The following is a 26,083-nucleotide window of genomic DNA, read 5'->3' on the forward strand; positions in this document are numbered from 1 at the left end:
AAAACTTACAGTAACGTCCACCTGGTCTCACCCCCAACCCCCAACACACCCTGTGCAGACACAGTCCTATAAACGGACAAAACTCTAAAATCAAACGGAAATTAAATGCCATTTAAGCCAACTAAGTCCATCATACAAGGTCAGGTTTCAGTGACACCAGCTTCGTCGCATTCACAATGGCTTTCTGAAGCTGGAGCATTTGAGGAAACTGAGGAAACGTCTGAATTCTGCAGACAGGCTTGATTAACCCTCAGTGTGCTAACCCCGTGGTCACCTTTGGAAAATGCCCTTCCATCGCCCCATGGCCAGCCCGGGCTGGCGGAGCTCCAGGGTCGGGGGGCCATGAAGCGCGGGGGAGGAGCAGGGCCGTCTCCGCCCGCTCCCGCTCCTCCTCTGGCGTCAGCACGGAAGGAAGTTCTGAGCTGTAAAGCTGTGGGTAAGGCTTGATGATAGATTTTTATTACAGATTTAGAAATTTTCAAACAAATAATTGTCTGGCACCACAGACAAGTAAAAAGAAGTATATAGTGTCACACAAGGCATCTGGCTGCCCTGAGGACTCCCCTCCAATCAGGAGCTCCTGGGCATTCTGCTGCATGCTTGGGACAGTTTCCTTCCAGAGATGGACCATGATTCCTGATTATTATTCTTTTTCTTCTTTCACTTTTTCTTTAAGAGTTCAGTCATTTCAGGAACGACCTGCAACACAAAAAAGCCCGAAGACAACTGAGCAATTCCAGAAATTAAACAGCCCAACCCTGACCGTGGTAGGGCCTGCCCAGCCCAGCCTGGTCCCCAGCCCGGAGGGCGGTGGGGGGGGGAATCCCTGGATCTCTTCACTATGGGGTACACCATAGGCCTGGGAGCCTCACACCCCCCCTTCTCTCCCTCCCCACATTTCCTTCGTATGGTTGAGCGCACAAGCACGAGCATGCTCTGTATCAGAACCCAGGCCTTGGGTATGGCGGTGGACAGGACACCTGACCGGGGCTCACCTGTTCCGGAAAGGCTTGACCCCCAGCCCTAGTCTGGGCAGTGATGTGGCTGCACCGGGACTGCAGGGGGACGCGACGGCACACAGCCCTGTGGAGCAGCCACCGGCTGCCTGTGCGGTGTCCGTGTCCCTGTCCTGTGGGGCCGCTGGCCGCCCTGGTGCTCAGAGAGCCCCCCGGATGCGGCAGCCTCTCAATTATTTAAGAGAGCTGCATTGCCATCGGGTGGAAATAATGTGTTCGTACAACATTTATTAAGGAAATTGTCGACATGTTGTTTCTCCCGAATGTCACTTTGTCTCCAGTCTATTAAAAGGCCTGTGTCTACCACGGAGCCCACGGGCATTCGCTGAGGGCGGCGTGGAGCAGGGAGCGTGGAGCGCCGGCCCGCTGCCCCGGCGGCCAGCCCGGGGGAGCCATGAGCTCACGCGGGTCACGTGGCCACGCGCCGAGCCCCGCAGGAGCTAGAGCCAGCTGCTTTCCCCGGGAGGTGAAACTGGGATCTGGTTTAGCGCGTGCAATATAAGAAGACTACATAATTGGCAAAACCAACTCCAGGACGGGGAGACACGGCTTTGGTTTTCGGTGGTGCGGCCATTTCGTTTTGTTCTTTTGCTTTTTCTTGGAGGGGGGTTAGCAAAAGGCAGTGCGGGAAGGGGAGAAGGCAGGGGAAGGGGAGAAGGCAGGGGAAGGGGAGAAGGCAGGGGAAGGGGAGAAGGCAGGGGAAGGGGAGAAGGCAGGGGAAGGGGAGAAGGCAGGGGAAGGGGAGAAGGCAGGGGACGGGAGCATTCGTGCTGCTCAAGGAACACGGGGCCAACAATGAATGCGAGACTTACAGCGGGGAGGGGAGGGAAAATGGAGAAAATGGAAGGAAGGGGCGGCACTGTCCAAGAACTGAACTGAACCACAGCCTTCTTATGGAACTGTCACTTCTCGTACAACCCCATCATCATCATCCAAATAATGATAATGATGCGCACAGAACGCCCCCACCCAGCTTCCGCAGCTGGCTGGCCTTTCCTCCTCGGGTTCATGAGACCCTCACATGACCCCATCTGGGGAAAAGAAAAATGCAAACTTGGGTTCCCCGAGTGTCCACTGGCCTGGGCATACTGGCAGCTACAAGCTCCTGTTTTTTGGTATGTGTGTGCGCGTGCGTGCGCATGTGCACGGGTACTAGGGCTTGAGCTCAGAGCCTGGCTGCTGTCCTTGAGTCTTTTTTGCTCACGGCAGGAGCTCTACCACTTGGGCCACAGCTTTACATCTAGCTTTTTGGTGATTAGAGGTAAGAGTCTCTGGGACATTGCTGCTCAGGCTGGCTTTGAACCTTGATCCTCAGATCTCAGCCTCCTGAGTAGCTGGGATGACAGGCGTGAGCCACCGGCGCCTGGTTAATCCACCACAGTTTTAAGAGCTGCTGCCCGACCAGCTCGCTGTAAGAGATGTAGATGACAGCAGCCAGCAAGCCTCACTTACCTTAAACAGATCTGCGACTATGCCATAATCTGCCACTTGGAAAATTGGAGCTTCTGGGTCTTTGTTAATAGCCACAATTGTCTGTGAAGCAGAAAGAGGTAGGCTTTTCTCAAGGAAACACAGCACAGAGACTGGTTCTGTTTCAACTCCCCTCTCAGGACCTATCAATAGTCTGCAAATGTCTATCAAGGAGTATCAGTGGTATACTTTTGTTCCCAATAAAGTATCTGCCACTCCCCACTAGGCCCTCTGAGAATTCAAAACCATGAGGCTGGGTATTGTGGCTCAAGCCTGTAATCCTGGACCTTGGGAGGTGGGGACTGGGGACAGTACTTGGAGGTCAGCCGAGACAGAGAGACGTTGTGAGACTCCATCTCCACTAATGGCTGAGTGCAGTGGTTCAGGCCCATCAGCCCAGCACCTCAGGGATAGGGGCTCGTGCTTTGGCCTGGGGCCAGCCCCGGGCACTTCCCATCTAGCTGAGGGCCCAGGCATGCACCACCACACCTAGCCCGTTGGCTGAAATGGATCTTGCTAACCTTTTGTGTGGGCTTGCCTCAAACTGACATCCTCCCAAACCTCTGCCTCCCATGTGGCAGAGGTTACAGACATAAACAACTTTACTCAGCAGTTGAAGAAAATGTTAAGCAAGGTGCTAAGGATCATACCTGTAATCTTAGCTACTCAGGAGGCTGAGAACTAAAGACAGGTTCAGCCCAGGCAGAAAGTCCATGGACCACACACACACACACACACACACACACTCTTACTCTCTCTCTCTCTCTCTCTCTCTCTCTCTCTCTCTCTCCAATATGTACAAAAAATCCATGCAGAAAATTCAAGCAGGAAACTATCTCTTACAAAAAATACCAAGCATTTCCATTACCTACTATAAAAATATTCTTAAATGTGAAAGGTTATGACAAATTATAAGCAGAATAGAGAAGGTTGGTATTCCTCAAAAATACCTGCAGTATCATTAACAGTAAGATAAAATTACAATGCTCACCCCAGTGTGGTATGGTTGTCATAAATAGCACATTATAACAAGTCAGCTCTCTGGAGGTGGTTAGATTTCTACCTGTTGGCGTACCTTAGGAAAACTACAGGTATTAATATACTACGTGCTTCCATACAGTCAGGCTTAAAGCACTAGGATTCGTATGTGTAGGTCCTTGAATGAGCGCCTCACAGGGCTGACAGAACATGCTAGAATGTCTGAGATCCGAGCTCAGACAACACAGAAACAATGTTTCAAATGAGTGTGGACTCCAGGCCCCAGGGGTAAGCACTGTACAGAGCAGGGTTGCATGAGGAATTTCCCAGGAAGTATTCTTCTGGGGATCAGTAGCCAGCGTCACAGCACCAAGCAGAGATTTATTTAATTAATGACAGCTAATGATTCTCCCGAGCCACCTGGGGAGACAGCGGACAATTTAATCATCTGAAAGCTTCTCTGTCTTCTTATAAAGCGTTATTTTAGAACTGGGCACCCTAACTGTGAGTAAGGAACAAGCAGGGTATTATAAAATAAAAAAAAAAAGAAAGGCCCAGGCACCAGTGGCTCACGCCTGTAATCCTAGCTTCTCAGGAGGCTGAGATCTGAGGATCACGGTTCAAAGTCAGCCACCAGAAAACCAGAAGTGGCGCTGTGGCTCAAGTGGTAGAGCGCTAGCTTTGAGCTGAAGAGCTGAGGGACAGCGCCCAGGCCCAGAGTTCAGGCCCCATGACTGGCAAAAAAATAAATAAATAATTCAAGCTCTTCTTCCTGCAGCATTTTAAAATGGTTATATGATTATGCACAGTTCATCCTAGCCACTCATCTGATCAGACCTCGCACCTGTCCTCCCAGAGAGCATGATGGTCAGTGGTGCAGAGATGTGAGTCACTGCGGGACCCCAGGTCAGCACCCAAGAGCACACTGAATAAGTACGTATCTGTGGCCTGGGGGGAGGGCACCTGGCTGACACTGTCCTGTCGCAACCCCCATCCCCGCCCCCCACCCCCATTCACCACCCTCATTCAGTCCACCCGTCTCCACCTCATTGCGCCTGAGTGCTGAGCATGAGCTTTTTCACTCAAGGTGAGCGCTCTACCACTTGAGCCACAGCTCCACTTCAGGTTTTCTCATGGTTCATTGGAGGTAAGAGTCTCAAGGACTTTCCTGCCTGGGCTGGCTTTGAACTGTGATCCTCAGATCTCAGCCTCCTGAGTAGCTAGGATGACAGGCGCTGAGCCACCAGCACCGGCTTCCAGCTCTGTTCTGTTCGTCAACGCGTACATCACCGCCGCCCCTGGCACTGCTGACAGCTCGGTAGAGGCCCACGCCCGACAGTGACGTCTGACTGCTTCTACCAACGCTCGCTGCAGCCACAGGGGCAGCGTGCGCATTTCTTCCAGTTAGACATCAAGCCTGTTAAAAGTTTTATTACCTCTTACAGCACGCTTCCGTGTGGATGGACACGCACAGGGGTGTCAGAGGCAACTCTGACTTGTGAAAGGGAAGTTCATTATTCAAGCCCTATGTTGGTACGCATGAATTCACGTGCCCTTGGATTCTGAGACACATGTTCGCGCAGGATTCCACGCGGTGCTCCGAGTGGGAGCGGAGGGCCAGCGCTCTCCACTCAGGTCCCCCCAATCACTGGCGTGTTATGACAGCCTAAGAGACCTGCACACGTTAGTGACATGTATCGGCAGATGGCTAGGGGACCAGAGGGAAGCAGAGACAGACAATCAGGGAGGGAGCACCCCTCCCCCAGGGTTTTGGGTTTTTTTTTTGTTTTTTGGTGTCAGTCCTGGGGCTTGAACTCAGGACCTGGGTGTTATCCCTCAGCTTTTTCACCAACAGCTGGAGCTCTAGCACTTAAGTCACAGCTCCACTTCCAGCTTTTTGCTGGATAGAGATAAAGAGTCCCATGGACTTTCCTGCTCCGATGGCTTTGAACTGCGATCCTCTGATTCTCAGCCTCCTGAGCAGCTGGGATTACAAGTATAAGCACTGGTGCTTGGCTCACCACACTGTTAATGCCTCACCTTTCCTACTCATGGGCTGTCAGAGCTAACGGGGGCCCCATCTGAACCTGCAGACCAACAGAGTGAGCTTCGAGCTCCGGACTGGCCTGCCCTGCAAGCCGGTGACGGAGCCCCATCCCCGCTCCCGTCTCCAGCCAGACACCAACAGCTCTGTTTCCTCCAGCTCCCAGATCCGCACTGAAGCAAAACCTGAATCTTACAAGTGAAAACTTTTCCTTTTAGCGCCATTTGTTCCGTGAGCAATTAATTACCTTGCTGTCTTTCATTCCAGCCAAATGTTGGATGGCTCCAGAAATCCCAACAGCAATATAAAGTTCCTGGAACAAGAGACCACATGATTAATGCGTATTTATATTCTGGAAAACATTCCCAAGCGTTGGCTCTTCGCAGCTGTTCAATGAAGCAGACGCGGCGTGTGCGGCTTCCGTCACGCCTGTCTTTGTCACACAGCTCTTTCTCCAGAGAATTCCCACGGTAGCGGATGAAATAATTCACACATGGACAGAGAGCGGCTGGACGCTGGGTACCAAACGTGGCTCTAAGGATTCTAGAGCAACCGCCTCAGTCTCTCGGTCCACCTCTCCATGGCCTGTGGCACACTGCCATACAGATCCACAGCGCCCTGCCATACAGATCCACGGCGCCCTGCCATACAGATCCACGGCGCCCTGCCATACAGATCCACGGCGCCCTGCCATACAGATCCACGGCACACTCCCATACAGATCCACGGCGCCCTGCCATACAGATCCACAGCGCCCTGGCTCACAGCCCAGCCATACCCACTCGTGGTTATGAACGCATCTAACACATCTAAACACACATACCATCCAGGCCAAATAGTTAGGTATGTTTATTAAACTTTTTAATTACAAGAATATAAATATAGTGTCACACACTCTGAAAATTTTTTTCCTTGAAAACAGATGGACCTAGAATAATCATGCGAAGTGAAGTATGTCAAGTTCAGAGAGACAAGCGACGCATGCTCTCTTCTCATAAGGGGAAGCTAGATCTAACACAGAACTGGACATGGACACCTATCCAGCACTTTGGGTACCGCCCCCCACACAGAGGGAAGGAGGAGGCCCTGAGGGGAGGAACCCAAAGGTGGAACGTCTCCGAAACTCTAGGAAATAGAAAAATGGGTTTTTACTGTTGGTGGTGGTGGTGGTATTTGTTTTGCTTTGAGTTTTTGTTTTTGACAGTCTTGGGGTTTGAACTCTAGGCAGGGGCACTGTCCTTGAGCTTCTTTTGCTCAAGGCTAGCACTCTACCACTTGAGCCACAGTGCCACTTCTGGCTTTTTTGAGTTTATTGGAGATCGGAGTCTCAAGGACTACTTTACTGCCTAGGCTGGCTTCAAACCCCAATCCTCAGATCTCAGCCTCCAGAGTAGCTAGGATTACAGGCATGAGCCCCTGGCACCTGGTGCGTTTTTTTTCCCCCTTTGGTGGAGGGGGAGTAGGGAGGAGGAAGGGTGAACAAATGCAATCACGCTATTCAGAAGACACTCTGGAAAATATGTATGTAACTTGTGGGCAGGGATGGGAGGGGGAAACTGGGTTTTGGAAAGCAAAGAAGGAAGGGGTGATACTGTCCAAAAAAGAAATGTACTCATTGCCTGCCTTTGTACAATACCTTAACAAGAAAATTATATTTGAAATTTTTCCCTGGGTAAAAAATAACAAACCTAGCCGGGCGCTGGTGGCTCACGTCTGTAATCCTAGCTACTCAGGAGGCTGAGATCTTAGGGTCACAGTTTGAAGCCAGCCCGGAGAGGGAAGTCTGTGATACTCTTATCTCCAATAGCCACCAAAAATGCCCGAAGTGGAGTTGTGGCTCAAATGGTAGAGTGCCAGCCTTTAGGAGAAAAAAGAAAATCGATGGGACAGTGCCCACACCCTGAGTTCAAAACCCCGAATAATAAAATTCCAAAATGCCTATGTTTGAAAACTTAAAACTCTCTGCTGTCATGAAGAAGTGATTTAATAAGATCTTAATTAAAAGAGCTTAGATGTTCCACTCTGCCTACAAGGTATAATTAAAGCTTCAGTGGAAACGGTTTCCCACACATAAAGTGAAGTGGCATGTCGTAGCTTGGCAGGAGACGTGGCTGCATGCACACACTGGTTCTGTCACACCAAATCTTTTGATAACAACAAGGAGAAAGCAGCACTGGGGGGGGCGGGGAGGGATATCTCACCGCCGGCCACTTCGACACCAATGGCAGCTGTCAGGCAGCTCTTGTTTGCTTGCTGCTGGCTGAGATGATCTGATTTACCAAATGCACAGCCAGCATAGAGCATTTCAACGAGCAAGCAGGCTGAAGATCTGAGGAGCAAAGTTCAAAGCCAGCCCCGGGCAGGAAAGTCCATGACACTCTGATCTCCAAAAAGCTGCAAATGAAGCTGTGGATCAAGTGACAGAAGGCTATTCTTGAGTGGAAAAGATGCACTCCGAGCGCAGGCCACCGCTCTGTGATGTGGGGATGTAGCAAGCGACTCAGCCATGGGAGCCGGCCACACCATGCAGCGCTGGCCCGTTTCTGATTCTGCTGGCTCTATCTAGGCTTTCTTGGTTTCTCGGGCGGTGGGAAGTCACGGCGCCTACCTGGTTGATGGTGGGTGCACCTCTCTTGCTCCTTTGCTTACTTGAACATAAGGAAGGGGGGTGTGGCTGAAGAGCCAGGGCCTGAGTGTGGGGAAGGTCTCCTGTATGCATGGCTCTAGGTTCAAAGCCAACCAGGCCCATGACTCCACGGCGTGTGCCATGAGTCTGTGGGCTGTGACATGCCCCGCTGTCCTCGCGCAGAGGCCCTGTCCCTGCGCTGTGGCCTCCCCAGGGACACGGAGAGAAAAACAAGCTTCTTTTCTATTTCAGATTCATAAGTAGCTTTGGCTGATGATCTTAAAGTCATTTCCCTTTCTTCTGACTAGCACTTCATTCATAAAGGGTCATTCATTAAGATATATCAAATATATATTCAGGGGCTGGGAAGGTGGCTCAGTGGTAGAGTGCTTGCCTGGCACGCATGAAGCCCTGGGTTTGATTCCTCAGTACCACATACACAGAAAAAGCCACAAGTAGTGCTGTGGCTCAAGTGGTAGAGCACTAGCCTTGAGCGAAAGAAGCTCAGGGACAGTGCCCAGACCCTGAGTTCAAGCCCCAGGACCGGCAAAAAATTTATATATATATATATATATATATATATATATATATATACACACACACACACACATATATATACATATATATATATTCACTAAAGCATACAGGGTTGTTGTTTTTGTCAGTTGTGAGCTTGAACCCTGGCCTGAGCACTGTCCCTCAAGCTCTTCAGCTCAAGGCTAGCACTCTACCCTTGAGCTACAGCGCTACTTCTGATTTTCTGGTGGTTTATCGGAGGTAAGAGTCTCACAGACTTTCCTGCCCAGGCTGGCTTTGAACTGTGATCTTCAGATCTCAGCCTCCTGAGTAGCTAGGATTACAGGCGTGAGCCACTAGTGCCTGGCCAAAGGGCTCTTATATAATGATTTTGAGAGCAAGTTATTTAGACCAAAAGAATCTAACAGAATGACTCTGAAAGCAAGTTATTTTGACAGACAGTCAGATACTGGGCCACTAACCACTCTTTCTGTCCACTCTTCTAGACACTCCCAAAGCAAGAACTGGAAAGATCGATAGTCCTATAAATGAGTCTTTCTGACACACGTGTCTACATTAAAATTCAACAAGTCTTAAAAGCTCCATTTGCATCATGAAATGCTAAGAAAAATGTTGACTCACTCTGGCGGTAAGCATAAACATCATATAAATAAGTCTACTTTAAACTCTGCCCTCCAAATGAATTCCGCTGATGTGAAGCATGAACCTGGTAAGCAGAAAACAGATCTGAGCCACGGGCAGGTGCCCCAGGCCCAAGCATCAGCAGGGACCCCCCAAATGGGCAAAGAGCAGGGGCGCTTTATGTGGCAAAGTGGTTTTCTGAGAAGCATAAAAGCACTGCAAGTCGGAAGCATGAGTTGGGAATGGGTGGCTTTCTTCTTCCTTTTAAAAACCATATACAGGCAATTAGACTAATATCGGAGAATGCCTCCTCAAGGCTCAGAATGCATCTTCGCATCTCAATAATGATAATTAGCATGCACCCAACTCTCCAGATGCTGATTTGCAGAGCATTTCAGATACAACACAGCGAGACCGACCCTGCCCCAGGCGCCTTCCCTCCAAATCAGGAAAATGACTGGGAGAGAAAATAAGGGAAGCAGTTGGAGGGAGAATAGCAATTAAGGATTCAGAGAATGAGGGATTAAAGAAAAGAGCAGACGCACAAAGAAGGGGGGGGTGCTGGAGCTGGTCTGGGTAGTTTTAGCAAGGCAGGAAATCCAGGGTGGATGGAGGGGGGAGAGAGGAGCAGGGCTGGCCGCAGTGCTGCGGTCCCTCCACGTAAGCAAGAGGCAATCATGACCTGGAGAAAGAACAGCACCCACCTAAGCACTAACAAGCACTGTCAAAAGTTCTACCTTTGCAGGGTGCTGGTGGCTCACGCCTATAATCCTAGTATTTAGGAGGCTGAGATCTGAGGATCACAGTTCAACGCCAGCCCGAGCAGGAAAGTCCATGAGACTCTTATCTGCAATAAACCACTAGAAAACCGGAAGTGGCGCTGTGGCTCAAGCGGTAGAGCATTAGCCTTGAGCTGAAGAGCACAGGGACAGCGCCCAGGCCCAGAGTAAGTTCTACCTTTGTCAGGTACCGCCCACCTGTAATCCTGGCTTCTCAGGAAGCTGAGAACTGAGGATCACAGTTCAAGCTGGCCTGGGTAGGAAAGTACAGGAGGTTCTTTTTTTTTGTTAGTCACGAGTGCTCTACCACTTGAGCCACAGCGCCACTTTCCAGTTCATTGGAGACGAGTCTCACAGATGTTCCTGCCTGAGCTGTCTTCAAACCATGATCCTCAGATCTCAGCCTACTGAGCACCCGATGAGCACTCAGCCAATTTGGTTTTTTTCAAGTAACAATTCCTTCTTCCCACCACACATCCAGGATGGGGCTGTGGTCCTCAGGGGTCTCAGGACTTCTGTGTACACCCAACAACTCTGGAGAGCCACCATTCCTACACTGTTGGAGTATATTTTCATTACAGCAACCTTCCAGCAGAGGGCAGCAGAGTAACTGGACGCCAGGTGTGGAGGGGTTGTCTAGGGCACAGACACACTAATTATGCCAGTGTATCACAACAGGATACATGCCCTGGGTGGTGTTGGTTAGTTGATTTTACTGTGGCTGTTCCTAACAGATAGTGTTTAGATGATTACTGAGTTTATCATTCGAACTCAACACATTCATTTCTTCCTGAAATTGGAATACATTTCTACCTAAGCAACTCAGGGGGCTGAGAGCCTAGAGGATTGTGGTTTGCAGACAGCCTGGGCAGAAAACTGCCAGATTCCATCTCCAATTAACCATCAAAAAGGTGGATAGAGCGTCAGCCTTAAGCAAGTGTGAGCAAACAACCAAGCCACCCAAGCCAAATGAGAACATAATGCCTTGGGTTCTACCCCAATAGTGGAAGTGGGGTAGGGAGGGAAGAAAGGAAGGAGAAAAGAAAAGAAAGGAAAGCAGAATGAAGAGATTTAAACTTTTAACAATTAGAAAAAAAACAAACTAGAGGCCAGGGTTTAAACGCAGACCCTTGTACTTTGCTTAGCCAGTTACTCTACCACTTGAGCCACACCTTTACTCTGGCTTTTTGCTAGTTATTTTGGAGCTGGGCTTGAACCAAGTTCCTCCAGATCTCAATCTCTTGAGGACCTAGGATTACAGGTGTGAGTCAATGTTGCCCAGCAAACATTTACTTTTTGTTCACATGCAATATGCATGTGAGCACTGTGGTTAAATCTGGAGCATTTAGAGCAGAAAAACCAAGTCAATATTGTTTCCCCTCTAAAAAAAAAAAACAAAAAACAAAATCAGGTTTTCCATTTCTTTTCTACCAACAGGTCCCCTTTCTAGACACACAAAAAACTACATTTCTTCAAAGTATAATCTCTTAAACATAACATATATTAGAAGTTCTAATATATTAGTAGTTCTAAACCAGTGCTCAGAGAGTCGACGTTAAATGCACAAGTATAGCCCTGTGCCACCTCTGACGGGGAAGGGTTTTCAAAGGAAAAAAGCTTTCTCAGTCTTCTCTTCTTTCCTCCAACAGCAAGTTACCATTAAGACAAGACACCCATGCACAGGACAGATGCCAGGCTAGCAGTGAAAAGAATTTATCATAGCAAATAATGAATGACTCTTTGAGTAGATTAACTGAACTACATTTTCTAATTACTGCGAGTCTCCTGTGCATTAATATTGCTATATTTCATCCTGCTGCACGTTTTAAAGGCCAAACTACTTCCTCTGTTTGCCAAATTGTGTTTAAGACTCTTCCTTTTTTGGAAGAGGCCCCAAAACTCTGAGCACAACTACCTATGGCTTGCTTCTCAAGCTGCACGCTGCCTGTACTGACACTGGTTAGCCTGAACTCGGCACCAACAGAACATTTACTCACATTTTTGGCTTGTGGCTGAAATTGTGTCCCAGTCATCCATCCATCCATCTATCTATCCATCCATCCATCCATCAATCATCCACCCATCATCATCCATCCATTCATCCATTTATCTAGCATCATCCATCCACTTATCCATCATCCATCCATCCATCCATCTATCCATCCATCCATCCATCCATCCATCCATCCCCATCCATCCATCAACAGATCTATACTGAGATTCAAGGTAGCATGCCGCTCACCACAAGGGTCTATGCTGAGCTTGAAGTCACACTGCACTCTATTGGACTATTCTACTTATCTACAATCAAACAGGAGATCATTTCTGTTGGAGAGCAGCAGGAGGCTGGCAGCGCTGCAGTGCCGGCTGAGGTGATGTACACGGGGTAAAAGGCAGCCTGCTTCTCCTTACATTTACTGAGTTATTTTTGAAAGATAAAAATTACACATATAGAATTTACACAATGAAAATCTGATACATGTACACATCTCAAGAGTGGTTGCCATGATCACATTGATTAGCATATCTATCACCTCACCAGCCACTTGTTTTGTCTTTTGTTTTTGTGTGACTTAACCTCAGGTCCTGGGTGCTTAGCTTTTTGCTCAAGGTTAACATTACCACTTGAACCACACATTTAGTTCTGTTTATTTTGCTGATTAAATGGATATAGACGGGCTGGGAAGGTGGCTCAGCAGTAGAGCGCTTGCTTTGCATGCATGAGGCCCTGGATTTGATCCCTCAGCACCACATAAACAGAAAAGGCCAGAAGTGGTGCTGTGGCTCAAGTGGTAGAGCGCTAGCCTTGAGCTGAAGAGCTGAGGGGCAGCGCCCAGACCCAGAGTTCAAGCCCCATGACCGACCAGAAAAAAAAAGAAAGGATATAAAGTCTCACAGATGTGGCTTTGAACCTTGTCCTCAGACCTCAGCCTCCCAAGTAGCAAGGACTGCAAGTATGAGACATCAGCACCTTATGACTGATTTTTTTTCATGTGATGATGATACTTAAGATTTACTCTCTTGCCGGGCGCTGGTGGCTCACGCCTGTAATCCTAGCTACTCAGGAGGCTGAGATCTGAGGATCGCGGTTCAAAGCCAGCCCGGGCAGGAGAGACCGTGAGACTCCTATCTCCAATAAACCACCAGAAAACCGGAAGTGGCGCTGTAGCTCAAGTGGTAGAGTGCTCGCCTTGAGCTGAAGAGCTGAGGGACAGCGCTCAGGCCCAGAGTTCAAGCCCCATGGCCGACAAAAAAAAAAAAAAAAAAAAAAAAAGATTTACTCTCTTAAAAAAAAAAAAGAAAAAGAAAAAGATTTATTCCCTTAGGGTGAGAGCATACCTTAGCTGTAGAACACTTGGTCTAGCATGTGTGTCTGCACTTAATCCAATTGCAATATGTATATATATATATATATTTTTTTGCTCTCTTAGCAAGAATTAACTGTATTATTAACTGTCCAGTATTATTAACTGTAGTCATGCTGGGTGCCGGTGAATCATACCTGTAATCCTAGCTACTCAGGAGGCTGAGATCTGAGGATCATGGTTTAAAGCCAGTCCAGCAAGACAGTCTACGAGACTCTAATTCCATTGCACCACTAGAAAATAGAAGTGGCACTGTGGCTCAAAGTGGTAGAGCACTGGCCTTGAGCAAAAAAGCTCAGGGACAGTCCCCAGGCCCTGAGTTCAAGCCCCGCAACCAACAAAAAAAAACTATAATCACCATTACCATTCTGTGTGCTGGAGCTCAGTTTGCTCATCTGGTACACATCTTTGTTCCCTATGACCAACTTCTCCCAATTCCCCACCCACTCTACTCTCTTAAAAAACAGGATTTTTTTTTTTGGGGGGGGGGGCGTGGGAGAAGGAGCACTAGGTTTTGAATTAGGGCCTGGCAAGCATGCTACTTCTTGAACCACACCTCCAAACCTTTTTGTGTTGTGGTTTTTCTCAGATAGGGTCTCCTACTTTCACACAGGCCAGCCTCTGACCATGATCCCCCTTCCTCTATCCCCAAGGTAGCAAAGCACAGGTGTACACTACCATACCTAGCGAGAGGCAGGCTTCTTAGAACCTGAGTTCTTAGATTTCAAGTTTAGCGCCTTTTCTCCTATACTGTTCATGCTTCAGTGTAGTCTCAACACATTAGTGAGGTCATCCAACTACTAAGCCTGCAGTAAATATATTTATCTTGGACAAAAGTCCCAGAGGCACAGCCAACTTAAATCTGTACAATTAGCTTTTATCTAACATTACAAGAAGCTTCAGTTTCTACCTTACCTGTGGGCTCCACATCCTAAGAAACGCCATGATTGATGGCACCTTCGGGCCTTACTGTCCTACCAGGGGTTGTGTATCAGCAACAGGCTCCAATGCTGGCATGCATGCGCCCTGGGAGAACAAGACTCCCAAGTTATATTTTGTCTTTGTTGGTGGGGATACTTGCTTATTCTAACTTAGCAACCTGCACTCAAAACTAGCCGATACTTCGTTGTTGTTTTTGTTTTTGTTTTGGGTCCGGTCGTGGGGCCTGAACTCTGGTCCTGGGTGCTGTCCCTCAGCTCTTCAGCTCAAGGCTAGCGCTCTACCACTTGAGCCACAGCGCCACTTCTGGCTTTTTTCTTTTTGCTTATGTGGTGCTGAGGAATCGAACCCAGGGCCTCATGCATGCAAGACAAGCGCTCTACCACTGAGCCAACTTCCCAGCCCAGTCCATGAGGTTCTTATTTCCAATAAACCACCAGAAAAATGGAATGGCACTGTGGCTCAAGTGGTAGAGCACTAGCCTTGAGCTGAAGAGCTGAGGGAAAACACTCAGGCCCAGAATTCAAGCCCTACAACAAACCAAAAACAAAAAGATAGATAGATAGATAGATAGATACATAGATAGATAGATAGACAGACAGACAGAACCTTAAGGCTGGTGGCTCACGCCTATAATGATAGCTACTCAGGAGAATGAGATCTGAGATTGAGGTTCTAAGCCAACCTGGGCAGAAAAGTCCATGAGACTCTTGTCTACATTAGAAAATTCCAAGCTGTGGCTCAAAATGATAGAGCACTAGCCTTGTGCACAAAAGCTCAAGAACAGCACCCAGGCCCTGAGTTCAAGCCCTACAGTTGACAAAAATAAATAATAAAAATATATGTATATATAACAACATACATAGTATGATTAAGATACATAGTATAGCATTCAGTTAAGATACATAGTATAGCATTCAGTTACTTTGCAATCAAGTGATTTACATCTGCCTGATTAGTTCACAGACTCCACTCTGGGAGAATCCCTGAGATCCTGAGACGCCAAGTACAGTGCACACTTGGCCAAAGTAATCACAGTTAGTGCACATCAGACTAGTAGGATTCACTGCATAAAATACTTGAGTACCCTCAAGTCTAATACAAAGCCTTGCGTTTTCTTGGTTCACAAAGTTTATTTTGACTATTAACTTTAACATATACAGATACAGACAGCTTCACACGTCGGTGTGTTGTGTCTATCAGGAGCCAGGCCAACTCCCTCTGCACTGCTCCAACCTCTGGGTTTTTCCACTGTATTCTGTGTGGTCACCTATGTGATCTTCTTAGTTCACCAATGACACCATGTGGCCATGAGAGGCAGTGGCGCTGGGCCCCAGGGCCCCCCATTTTCCACATGCTGAGCAGCCCCTCTCCCACATCACTACCAGCTGGCCTTCGCTTCCGACCGGTCTTCCTCCATGAACTTCTACAACAAGAGGCTCTACGGTTACAAAGCAGCCAGAGGAAAACTAGGTGGTTTCCCAAAAGTTCTATCACCTGACTACCCGGCAGCTGCACCCCTGTGTGCAGACACAGAGGAGTCCACGAGAGTCAACGTGCACTATTCATGCGGGCCAAAGGGTGAAAATGATCGCGTGTGAGTCAGCAGATACCTAAATGAATACACAAAGTGTTTATGAACTGGAATATTACTCAGCCAGAAAAAGAAATGACCGGGGGCTGGGAAGGTGGCTCAGTGGTAGAGCGCTTGCCTTGCATGCCTGAGGCCCTGGGTTCGATTCCTCAGCACTACATAAGCAAAAAGAAAAAAAAAGCCGGAAGTGGCACTGTGGCTCAAGTGGTAGAGCGCTAGCCTTGAGCTGAAGAGCTGAGGGACAGCGCCCAGGCCCAGAGTTCAGGCCCCACAACCGGACCCAAAAAAAAAAAAAAAGAAATGACCTTCTCATATCCGATCTTACATGAGTTAAACTGGAAAGACAAATACCATCTGAGTCAAAATATACAAGCATTCAGAGAGATGGAAAGTGAGCAGACAGACAAATGAGCAGAGCCAAGGAGGGTCAGTCAGAGTTGTTAAGGGAATATGGTGAGTGTCGAATGACGTGTGACGTGAAACAAGAAGGTAAAGTGGAAGGTTCCATTATACTTTCCTACAAAAAAAAAAAGCTGTAAAATTATCACTTCAACAGAAACCTCCACACAACTGTCCTTCTCCAAAACATTTAATTCTAGAATCATGGGGCTTTGATAATCATCAAAGTCTGATAATCATCAAAGCTGAGTGCTGCTGGCTCACACCTGTCATTCCAGCTACTCAGGAGGCTGCGATCTGAGGATGAAGGTTTGAAGCCAGCCAGGGCAGGAAAGTCTCTGTGAGACTCTTATCTCCAATGAACCACTGAAAAGCTGGAAGTGGAGTTGAAGCTCAAGTGGTGGAGCACTAGCCTTGGCCCGGAGTGAATACGGGCATTGATCTCCACGAGAGGAATGACCACACTGCAACCAGCCATGTGTGTTCTCACCCACCCAGGTGTGTGGGGCCCACTGACTCTACGTGTGAGCAGATCGGTGCTGTTGCTCACTACAGCTGTCAGCTGTCAGCTACAGCCCAGACCCGCTGTCTCTTCCAACCGACTGTGCCGGCTGTGAGGTGAGATGGACAATCTTGCCAGCGGCATGCTTTTAAGCAGTTATAGCCTATGTGGAAAAATGAACTCAACAGACTCTACAACTTGCATTTTTTGGTTGTTTGTTTTTTAACTTTATGTAATAAGATGGCTATGGATTTTTACAAGCGGGTCCTCTGGAATCTGGTAAAACTTCACTCCTAAACCCAACCAAAAGTGGAGCTTCTAATTTTTTGGCAATTCTATTGCGCCACAGGGCCACGGCTGGTCTGTGGATGCTGCCAGCTTCCCTCTGCCAGGCCATGTGGGGCTCCGGGGCTCAGGACCATGTAATTACCCTTAAGAAGCTTGCTTAGGGTGTTTTCTGGCCTGCCGTCCACACAGCATTTCTTGCCATCCTCCTGGGGATACAAACGCCAATTGCTTTCAACTAAATGCACTTACATATGAATATTTTAGTACAATTTAATGCTTCTCTACCAACCCCAAAGGAAAAAGACATCAATTTGTGAACATGGTTCTCCTGGAGTTAAAAGCCAAGCCAGATAATGCAGTATGATTGTGGCTGTCAATCTTCAGCTTTTTAGCAAGTTAGTGGGCGGCCCAGAAATTCAGCCCTTGCTGTCCACAGTAACTCAACAAAGTTTGTTCCTATGCCGGCTTTTCAACAGGAGTGAATTTTCCAAAGAAAACACAAAACAAAAGGTATGGTTTGGGTAAATTCTTCCATATTAGTGAGCCTGGTTCTATTGATTTAAGCTCATGATTGTACATAGTCAGTGAGTGAAATACTAAAATATTGACAAAGCAATTGCACTCCTTAAGAAGCTACACTAAGCCGGGCACCGGTGGCTCACACCTGCAATCCTAGCTACTCAGGAGGCTGAGATCTGAGGACTGGAGTTCAAAGCCAATTTGGCAGGAAAGTCCATGAGACTCTTATCTCGAACAAGCTACTCAGAAAAAGCCAAAAGTAGAGCTGTGGCTCAAGTGATAGAGTGCTTGCCTTGAGCACAGAAAGGCTCAGGGACAGAGCCCAGGCTCTGAGTTCAAGCCCCAGGACCAGCAAAAGCAAAGCAAAAAAAATATTACACTAAGCCTAAGAACATGGTTCTTAGCTGGGCACTGGTGGCTCATACCTGTAATCCTAGCTACTCAGGAGGTTGAGATCTGAGGATCACGGTTCAAAGCCAGCTAGGGCAGGAAAAGTCTGTGAGACTCTGATCTCCAATAAACCACTCAGAAAACCAGAAGTGATGCTGTGGCTCAAGTGGTAGAGCACTAGCCTTGAGCTGAAGAGCTGAGGGACAGCGCCCAGGCCCAGAGTTCAAGCCCCATGACCAACCCAAAACAAAAAGCAGAAACAAAAACAAACAAAAAAACCATGGTTCTCTAGCATCTTTGGTACCCATTATTGGCAGGTTTGCGCTGACAGGAAGGAAGGTCAGCATCACCAACAGTTAACAGAAGGCAATGCAGAAGCAGATACAAAATGGGAACTACAAATATGGAGTATTCAGAAGACATACCAAGAAGACTCTCGCCTCAGCATTAATCTTTTGTGTGTGTATGTGTCTTTTTTTTTGGGGGGGGGTCCGGACGTGGGGCCTGAACTCTGGGTCTGGGCGCTGTCCCTCAGCTGTTCAGCTCAAGGCTAGCCCTCTACCACTTGAGCCACAGCGCCACTTCTGGCTCTTTTCTTTTTGCTTATGTGGTGCTGAGGAATTGAACCCAGGGCCTCATGCATGCAAGGCAAGCGCTCTACCACTGAGCCACCTTCCCAGCACCCCCAGCATTAATCTTAAACCCAACAAGAAACGACAAATGTGCCAAATAGTTCAATGCAATGCCTGCCCGCCTTTGGGGGGGGGGGGGGCGGGACAGGACGACAGCAACACTTCAGTTGCTTTTTCCTTCTGGACACTTCGAATCGGGACACACTGGTCTTGTTTCCCCAGTAAGAACTAATTCTCAGAAAACTTAATGTCAAGTTTGCAGCCCACATGTAGCAGCTGGAGAGGACCACACAGAATCTGTCTTACATAAAGTCTCTCCTCTGGTTTCAATCTGTTCCCCTTTCTCCCTAAACCTTCCCAAGAGCATCACAAGCTGTCACTGATCACAAAGAGACAAAGGCCAACTTTGATGCTGGAAGGAGGGGCAAGGGGGGAGCGAGATGGGAATCAAGTCTCACCCAGGTCTAGATGCAAAGAGAATAAAGGCTCTCATCCCAGGTTTGGAATCCTAAAAATAGGAGGATCATGGTTTAGGCGCACACCAGGCCAAAAGCAAGACTTTATCTCAAAATAACCAGTGCTTGGCACTAGAGCACTTGCCTAACAAGGTTCTGATTTCAAACCCTAGTACTGAAGATAGCAATAACTGCCCCATGAGTGTGTTCAATATTTCACGTGTCAATTATTGTGAATGACAAGAAGGTATTTAAAGGTAGAGCTAAGGGCTGGGAAGTTGGCTCAGTGGTAGAGCACTTGCCTTGCATGCCTGAGGCCCTGGGTTTGATTCCTCAGCACCACATAAGCAAAAAGAAAAAAGCCAGAAGTGGCGCTGTGGCTCAAGTGGTAGAGTGCTCGCCTTGAGCTGAAGAGCTGAGGGACAGCGCCCAGGCCCAGAGTTCAGGCCCCACGACCGGACCCCCCCCCCAAAAAAAGAAAAAAAAAGGTAGAGCTAAGTTCATAGCATCTTTTGGGGATTACATACGGTCTCAAATAATTGAAACCAGAAATATACTTTGTGAGGATAACAAAATCTGACTTTGTATTCCCTTCATTTTTTCACTTGTCAGAAAGAACAGTGGTGAGGCTATGGCAAAATGGAAACACAACACAACACAGGGTCCCTGAGTATCACACTGAAAGGAAAATGAATGGAAAAAGAAAGGCTTCAAAGGCTCAAGAGGCTTCAGGGCAGGGAAAACAGACGCGCGTGTTCAGCGTTAGTCACCAATCAACAGTGCGTCAATACCGGACAAGGGGAGGTGGTGCAATGTCAGGTGATCTGAACAGGGCGGAGGCAGGGGAGCCTCGATGTGATGTCTACAAACGTTCTTCCTGCCAAAAGTGGGATAGAGCTGCCAAAAGCCTAATGCAGTATTAAGTAGCATTAATTAAGGTATTATTTGGGGCGGTAACAACTCAGCTCTGTGCTAGTCAGAGCACATATGAAGTCATGCATTCAACTACGGGTTTCAGGACTGCAATAGCCTTGAGGGAACAGCTTGTCTCAGGTTTATCCGGCTGCAATGACTAAAAACCTGGTTAAATGTTTAAACGCTGTTTAAACGCTGGAGATGGACCAACCAGGAAGCACTGAAGAGCCACAAGCCCTGTACACACTGCCCCTCTTGCAGGGGTAAAAGCCAATCAGAAAGCAGGTACTCAAAGCCTAAAGCCTTATTTTTGTGGACAGTAGGAGCTGGACAGGGAGGGGAACTTCTAGAGAGAAGAGGGAAGGTGGCAGGCAAGTGGCTGAGCCTAGCATTAGGGATATAAGCAGGGGCTGCGGGCCACCGTTCAAGATGGAAAGAAGTGAACAGAGGAGAGAGCTTTGAATGGGAGACCAGCACAGTGACCACCCACTGAAACAAATGGGCAATACTCTTCTTTTTTTTGTGGGGGGGGGAGTTCAGTCGTGGGGCCTGAACTCTGGGCCTGAGCGCTGTCCCTCAGCTCTTCAGCTCAAGGCTAGCGCTCTACCACTTGAGCCACAGCGCCACTTCCGGCTTTTTTCTTTTTGCTTATGTGGTGCTGAGGAATCGAACTCAGGGCCTCATGCATGCAAGGCAAGCACTCTACCACTGAGCCACCTTCCCAGCCCCAGCAATACCCTTTAATAGGAATATAATTCACAATTTCTACAGCTCAATGTCTCCACAGTATGACCCCCAAGTCCTAAGCTGGTGAGTCTCAAAATACGGCCTGGGTAACTCTAAGAGCCCCAAGATCTCAGGGGTTGTTTTTGTGCAGGGTGGGGGGTGAGAGAGGGTGGGAGGGTGGAAGAGTTTGAACTCAGAGCATCGGCCCTGTCCCCTGAGCTTTTGTGCTATGGGCTAGCACTCTACCACTTGAACCACGGCTCTACTTCCAGCTTTTTCGTGGTTCATTGGAGATAAGAGTCTCATAAACATGCCTGCCCGGGCTGGCTTTGAACCCCAATCCTCAGTTCTCAGCCTCCTGAGCAACTGACAAGCATGAGCCACCAGTGTCCAGCTCTCAGGGGATTTAAACCATTTTCACAGCAACACTTAAGATGCTGTTTTTTTTCTCTGCCCCATCCCCCAAGAATCTAGCAGAACTTGTCAGTGGCTCCAGGACTTCTAAGGAATCCGCCATCATCCAACAACAGAGAACACGCTTCTACTCCCATCATTCCTCTGCGTTTTGTAGGTAGAGTCCTTTAGGAATACTCATGCATTCGCACAGAGGTTGCCTTGTTTTTTCTCAGTATGATGTAGTAGTGTTTCTTCACATTTACAAGTGCTCTAAGTTCTATGTGTTCACTATTGCCCAATAAAGCAGGCTTGAAATCCCACAGTTCAGGGCAGAAATGTGGCTTCGTGGTAAAGTGCTTACCTAGCACGTGTGAAGCCCTGGACTTGATTCTTCAGTACCACACACATAAGAAAGCTGGAAGTGGCACTGTGGCTCGAGTGATACAGTGCTAGCCTTGAGCAAAAGAAACTGAGGGACAGTGACCAGGCCCAGAGTTTAAGCCGCAGGACTGGCATGCCTCATGCATATGAGGCAAGCTCTCTACCACTGAGCCACCTTCCCAGCCCCAGAACTCACTTTTTCAACAAAGCTCATTCCTAGGTCTAAAGATGCTAAAGGAGAAGAGAACTTCTCTGTAGAAAAGAATGATCTCTGCCTAAAAAAAAAAAAAAAAACCACACTGGGGCTGGGAAGGTGGCTCAGTGGTAGAGCGCTTGCCTTGCATGCCTGAGGCCCTGGGATCGATTCCTCAGCACCACATAAGCAAAAAGAAAAATGCCGGAAGTGGCGCTGTGGCTCAAGTGGTAGAGCACTAGCCTTGAGCTGAAGAGCTGAGGGACAGCGCCCAGGCCCAGAGTTCAGGCCCCACGACTAGACCCCCCCCCAAAAAAAGTATATATATTTGAGGGGCTGGGAAGGTGCCTCAGTGGTAGAGTTGCTTGCCTTGCATGCATGAGGCCCTGGGTTCAATTCCTCAGCGCCACATAAGCAGAAAAAGCAGGGAGTAAGTAGCACTGTGGCTCAAGTGGTCCAGTGCTAGCCTTGAGCTGAAAAGCTGAGGGACAGCGCCCAGGCCCAGAGTTCAGACCCCAGGACTGACAAAAAAAAATTATACATATACAATATATATATATATATTTGAAAAGTAACTCAGTATGTAAGAACAGCTAAGTATTTTGATAGGACGGAATCCATGGAGCTTGGGAAAAGGATGCTGAACGACATGGAAATCATTGAGACTACTGCTCGATAAATACCCACAACACTTAGTCCTAAACACCCCAGCACTTACCCTGTAGAACCACCCAGCCTGTCTCACAGCAATACTTACAGGTGCTACTATTTTTCCTGTCTGACCGACTTGCATGTCATTGGGGACAAAGCCAGCATCCACAGCAGCACGGGAGGCGCCAACTACGGGAACAAAATTGTCATTCTTTTCCAGCTGTTATTCACCTACAGGCTCTTCACTGATGAGAAATTGCAAACCAAGACAGTAACACAGTGCAGCTGGAAACATTTTGTGTGAAGAACTTGGGTCAAAGTGGTAGAGAGGCCGGGCGCCGGTGGCTCACGCCTGTAATCCTAGCTACTCAGGAGGCTGAGATCTGAGGATCGCAGTTCAAAGCCAGCCTGGGCAGGAAAGTTCGTGAGACTCTAATCTCCAATAAATCTCTAGAAAACTGGAAGTGGTGCTGTGGCTCAAGCGGTAGAGCGCTCGCCTTGAGCTGAAGAGCACAAGGACAGTGCCCAGGCCCAGAGTTCAAGCCCCACAACAACAACAAAAAAAAGTAGAGCTAGCCTTGAGTGAAAAAGCTCAGGGATAGCACCCAGGCCCTAAGTTCAAAGCCCACGACCAACAAAAAGAGAGGAATATCTTGCTATTAAAGAAAGTAACTTACCTGCAGCATGTAGCTGATCTGCCAAGTCATATAACAACTTAAAATTCTCTCCACTCTTCAAACCCCGACCTTGTTAGAGAGAGAAGAAAGAGAAAGGGGGGGGGGAAGAGAGAGGAAAACTAAATGTCATCTCCAGTCTATAAAACTTTTTGCTCTTTTTCTTTTTGACGGTCTAGGGCTTGAACTCAGGGCCTGGGCACTGTCTCCAAGCTTCTTGTGCTCAAGGATAGCACTCTACCATTTGAGCTACAGAGCCACTTACAGATTTTTGATTAATTACACATAAGAGTCTCATGGGCTGAGAATATGGCTTAGTGGCAAGAGTGCTTGCCCAGCATACTTGAGTCCTCAGATTCAATTCCTCAGTATCACATAAACAAATAATATTAATAATAACAATAATGATAATATAATAATAATAAAGAAGTCTCATAGACTTTCTTTCCCAGGCTGACTGGCTCTACACCATGATTCTCAGATCTCAGCCTCCTGAGTAGCTAGGATTACAGCCATCCACACTGGCTAAAACTTTTGTGCTTTTGTATACCTGAATGCATCTTCCAGTTACACAGCTGCCATATTCAGATCTTCCGCTCTGCTATAAAATTTTCTCTGAAGCCGAGTGCCAATGGCTCATGCTTATGCCTGTAATCCTACTCAGGAGGTTGAGATCTAAAGATCCCAATTCAAAGCCAGCCTGAACAGTGAAGTCCATGAGAATCCCATCTCCAATTAACCAATAAAGAGCTGGAAGTGGAGCTGTAGCTCAAGTGGTAGAGCACTTGCCTTGAGCTGAAAAGCTGAGGCACAGTGCCCAGGCCCAGAATTCAAGCCTACGAGCCCCTGCCCCCATACCCAACCCCCAAAGATCAAAGATCAATATTCCCTCTTTTTTTGGTCAGTCATGAGGCTTGAACTCTGAGCCTGGGTGCTGTCCCTCAGCTCTTCTGCCCAAGACAAGCACTCTACCCCTTGAGCCACAGCGCCACTTCTGGTTTTCTGGTGGTTTACTGGAGATAAGCTCATGGATGTTCCTGCCTGGGCTGGCTTTGAACCATGATCCTCAGATCTCAGCCTCCTGAGTAGTTAGGGATACAGATGTGAGCCACCGGCACCCAGCTAGTCTTTAAAAAAAAAAACAAAAACAAGACAGCCAGATAGCTATAAAGTCTTTTAAAGAAAGAAACAATATAGCTAGGTGCAGTGACTCACAACTATAATCCCAGCTGCTCAGGAAGCCGAGATCACAATTCAAAGCCAGCCAGGACAGGAAAATCCAATGAGACTCTTCATGCCAATGAACCAGCAAAAGGCCAGAAGTGGAGCCGTGGCTCATTGAGCAAAAAAGCTTAGGGACAGAGCCTGGGCCCAGAGTTCAAGCCCAGAAGCATACTAACAGTTTTGGCGTCAATTTTGAAGACACTTGCCAAGCTCTCGTCCACAGAGACCTAGACACCTGATGGCCCTGAGTTTCCCAGGTTCACTGTCCCCGCAGAACAAAGTGAGTGCAGGGTAAGACAAGACCACTCGCGGCTGTCACGGGGATGAGATCTGCCCTGCACCCCCACCTCCACCCCACTGTCAGAGACAAAGATGTGTGACCGTGGAGGATGCTCCTCACTTCGGGGTCCTCGTTGGTAAATGGGAATGAAACCTGAGTTGTAATATTTGGAACAAAAAACAAAAAGCAAACCAACAACCTGTCCTCCAGGTTGGGAACAGAGCTCAGTGGTAGAGCTCATCTACCATTCACAGGCTCCTCAGTTCAACCCCCAGCCCCACCCGAACAAAAAATAACACAAAACAGGACGACTGTGCCCCATTAAGGGAATGTGCGTGTCACTCCGTTTGCGTCATCTTTTCACCTCCGCATGGCACTCACCTCCGGACACCACCACCTTGGCACCTGTGAGCTCTGGCCGGTCACTCTTAGTTAACTTCTGGTCCAGCCACTCTGACGCTCCCACCGGTGAAGGGCTTGAGACTGCACATTGTGACAAAACCAGGACTAAATATCAGGCTGCAGGATGAGCGTTACTCTTACAAAAGAAACACACAACTTTCTATAAGGACGTACAAAACTATCCCTGGAGACAGACATTACTCATTACTAGGACATTTCTGTGCTCTGGAGTCCACCTTCTCTGATTATGGGAAGACCAGAGCAAAAAAGATCCTGTCTAGGTTTTGCCTCACTGGCTCTACAACTTTGGAGAAGTCAGTTCATCCTTGGATTTGTCTATAAAAACCATGTAACTCAGCCGGGGGCCAGTGGCTCCCATCTGTCATCCTAGCTATTCAAGAGGCTGAGATTGAGGACTGCAGTTCAAAGCCAGCCCAGGCAGGAAAGTCTGTGAGACTCTTATCTCCAATGAACCACCAGAAAACCAGAAATGGCGCTGTGGCTTAAGTGGTAGAGCACTTGCCTTGAACTGAAGAGCTGAGAGACAGCATCCAGGCCTACAGGTCAAGCCCCACAAGTGACAAAAAACCCACATAACTCTAAATACAGGGTTCAAATAAGATAAAAATATATGTATGTTCAAATGTTTATTATTATTTACATTCATCTATTATATTGAATCACTTAAATATTCTTCTGATAGTAAGTAGTGACAAGAAAGTTAAAAGTCTTAACATGTACTGAGTGCTGGCAGCTCACGCCTGTAATCCTCTCTACTCAGAAGGCTGACATCTGAGGATCATGGTTCAAAGACAGCCTGAGTGGGAAAGTCCATGTGGCTCATCTCAAAAGCCAGAAATGGAGTTGTGGCTCAAGTAATAGAATGCTAGCAAAAAAGCTTAGGGACAGCACCCAGGCCCTGAGTTCAAGCCCAGGACCTTCCCCACCCCCCAAAAAAGTAATGTTACTACGAATGTGACTGATGACCCTAATAGACTCTCTCTCCCATTCTCTTGATCACTAAACCGTCCTAGTACCAAAGGTGATGAGAAATGGACATAAACTGTAATGATCCCTTAGCTCTATA

At 47.9% G+C, this 26,083-nt stretch overlaps 1 protein-coding gene across 1 annotated transcript in view; it reads right to left on the bottom strand.

Annotated features, from left to right (window-relative positions):
- Positions 1 to 437: 437 nt before the first annotated feature.
- The window catches only part of Etfa (electron transfer flavoprotein subunit alpha), a 43,435-nt gene continuing 17,789 nt past the window's right edge, over positions 438 to 26,083 (bottom strand). The window contains exons 7-12 of the mRNA XM_070042815.1: positions 24,976 to 25,077; positions 23,094 to 23,162; positions 22,523 to 22,605; positions 5,756 to 5,821; positions 2,469 to 2,549; positions 438 to 699 (exon numbers count right to left, since the gene is read on the bottom strand). Of these exons, the coding sequence (XP_069898916.1) occupies positions 661 to 699; positions 2,469 to 2,549; positions 5,756 to 5,821; positions 22,523 to 22,605; positions 23,094 to 23,162; positions 24,976 to 25,077 (440 nt within the window). The 3' untranslated portion in view covers positions 438 to 660. The remainder of the gene's footprint in view (positions 700 to 2,468; positions 2,550 to 5,755; positions 5,822 to 22,522; positions 22,606 to 23,093; positions 23,163 to 24,975; positions 25,078 to 26,083) is intronic.

The sequence above is a fragment of the Dipodomys merriami genome, unplaced genomic scaffold (assembly GCF_024711535.1).
Source record: "Dipodomys merriami isolate MVZ:Mamm:240054 unplaced genomic scaffold, mDipMer1.0.p SCAF_33, whole genome shotgun sequence".
Classification (NCBI taxonomy): domain Eukaryota; kingdom Metazoa; phylum Chordata; class Mammalia; order Rodentia; family Heteromyidae; genus Dipodomys; species Dipodomys merriami.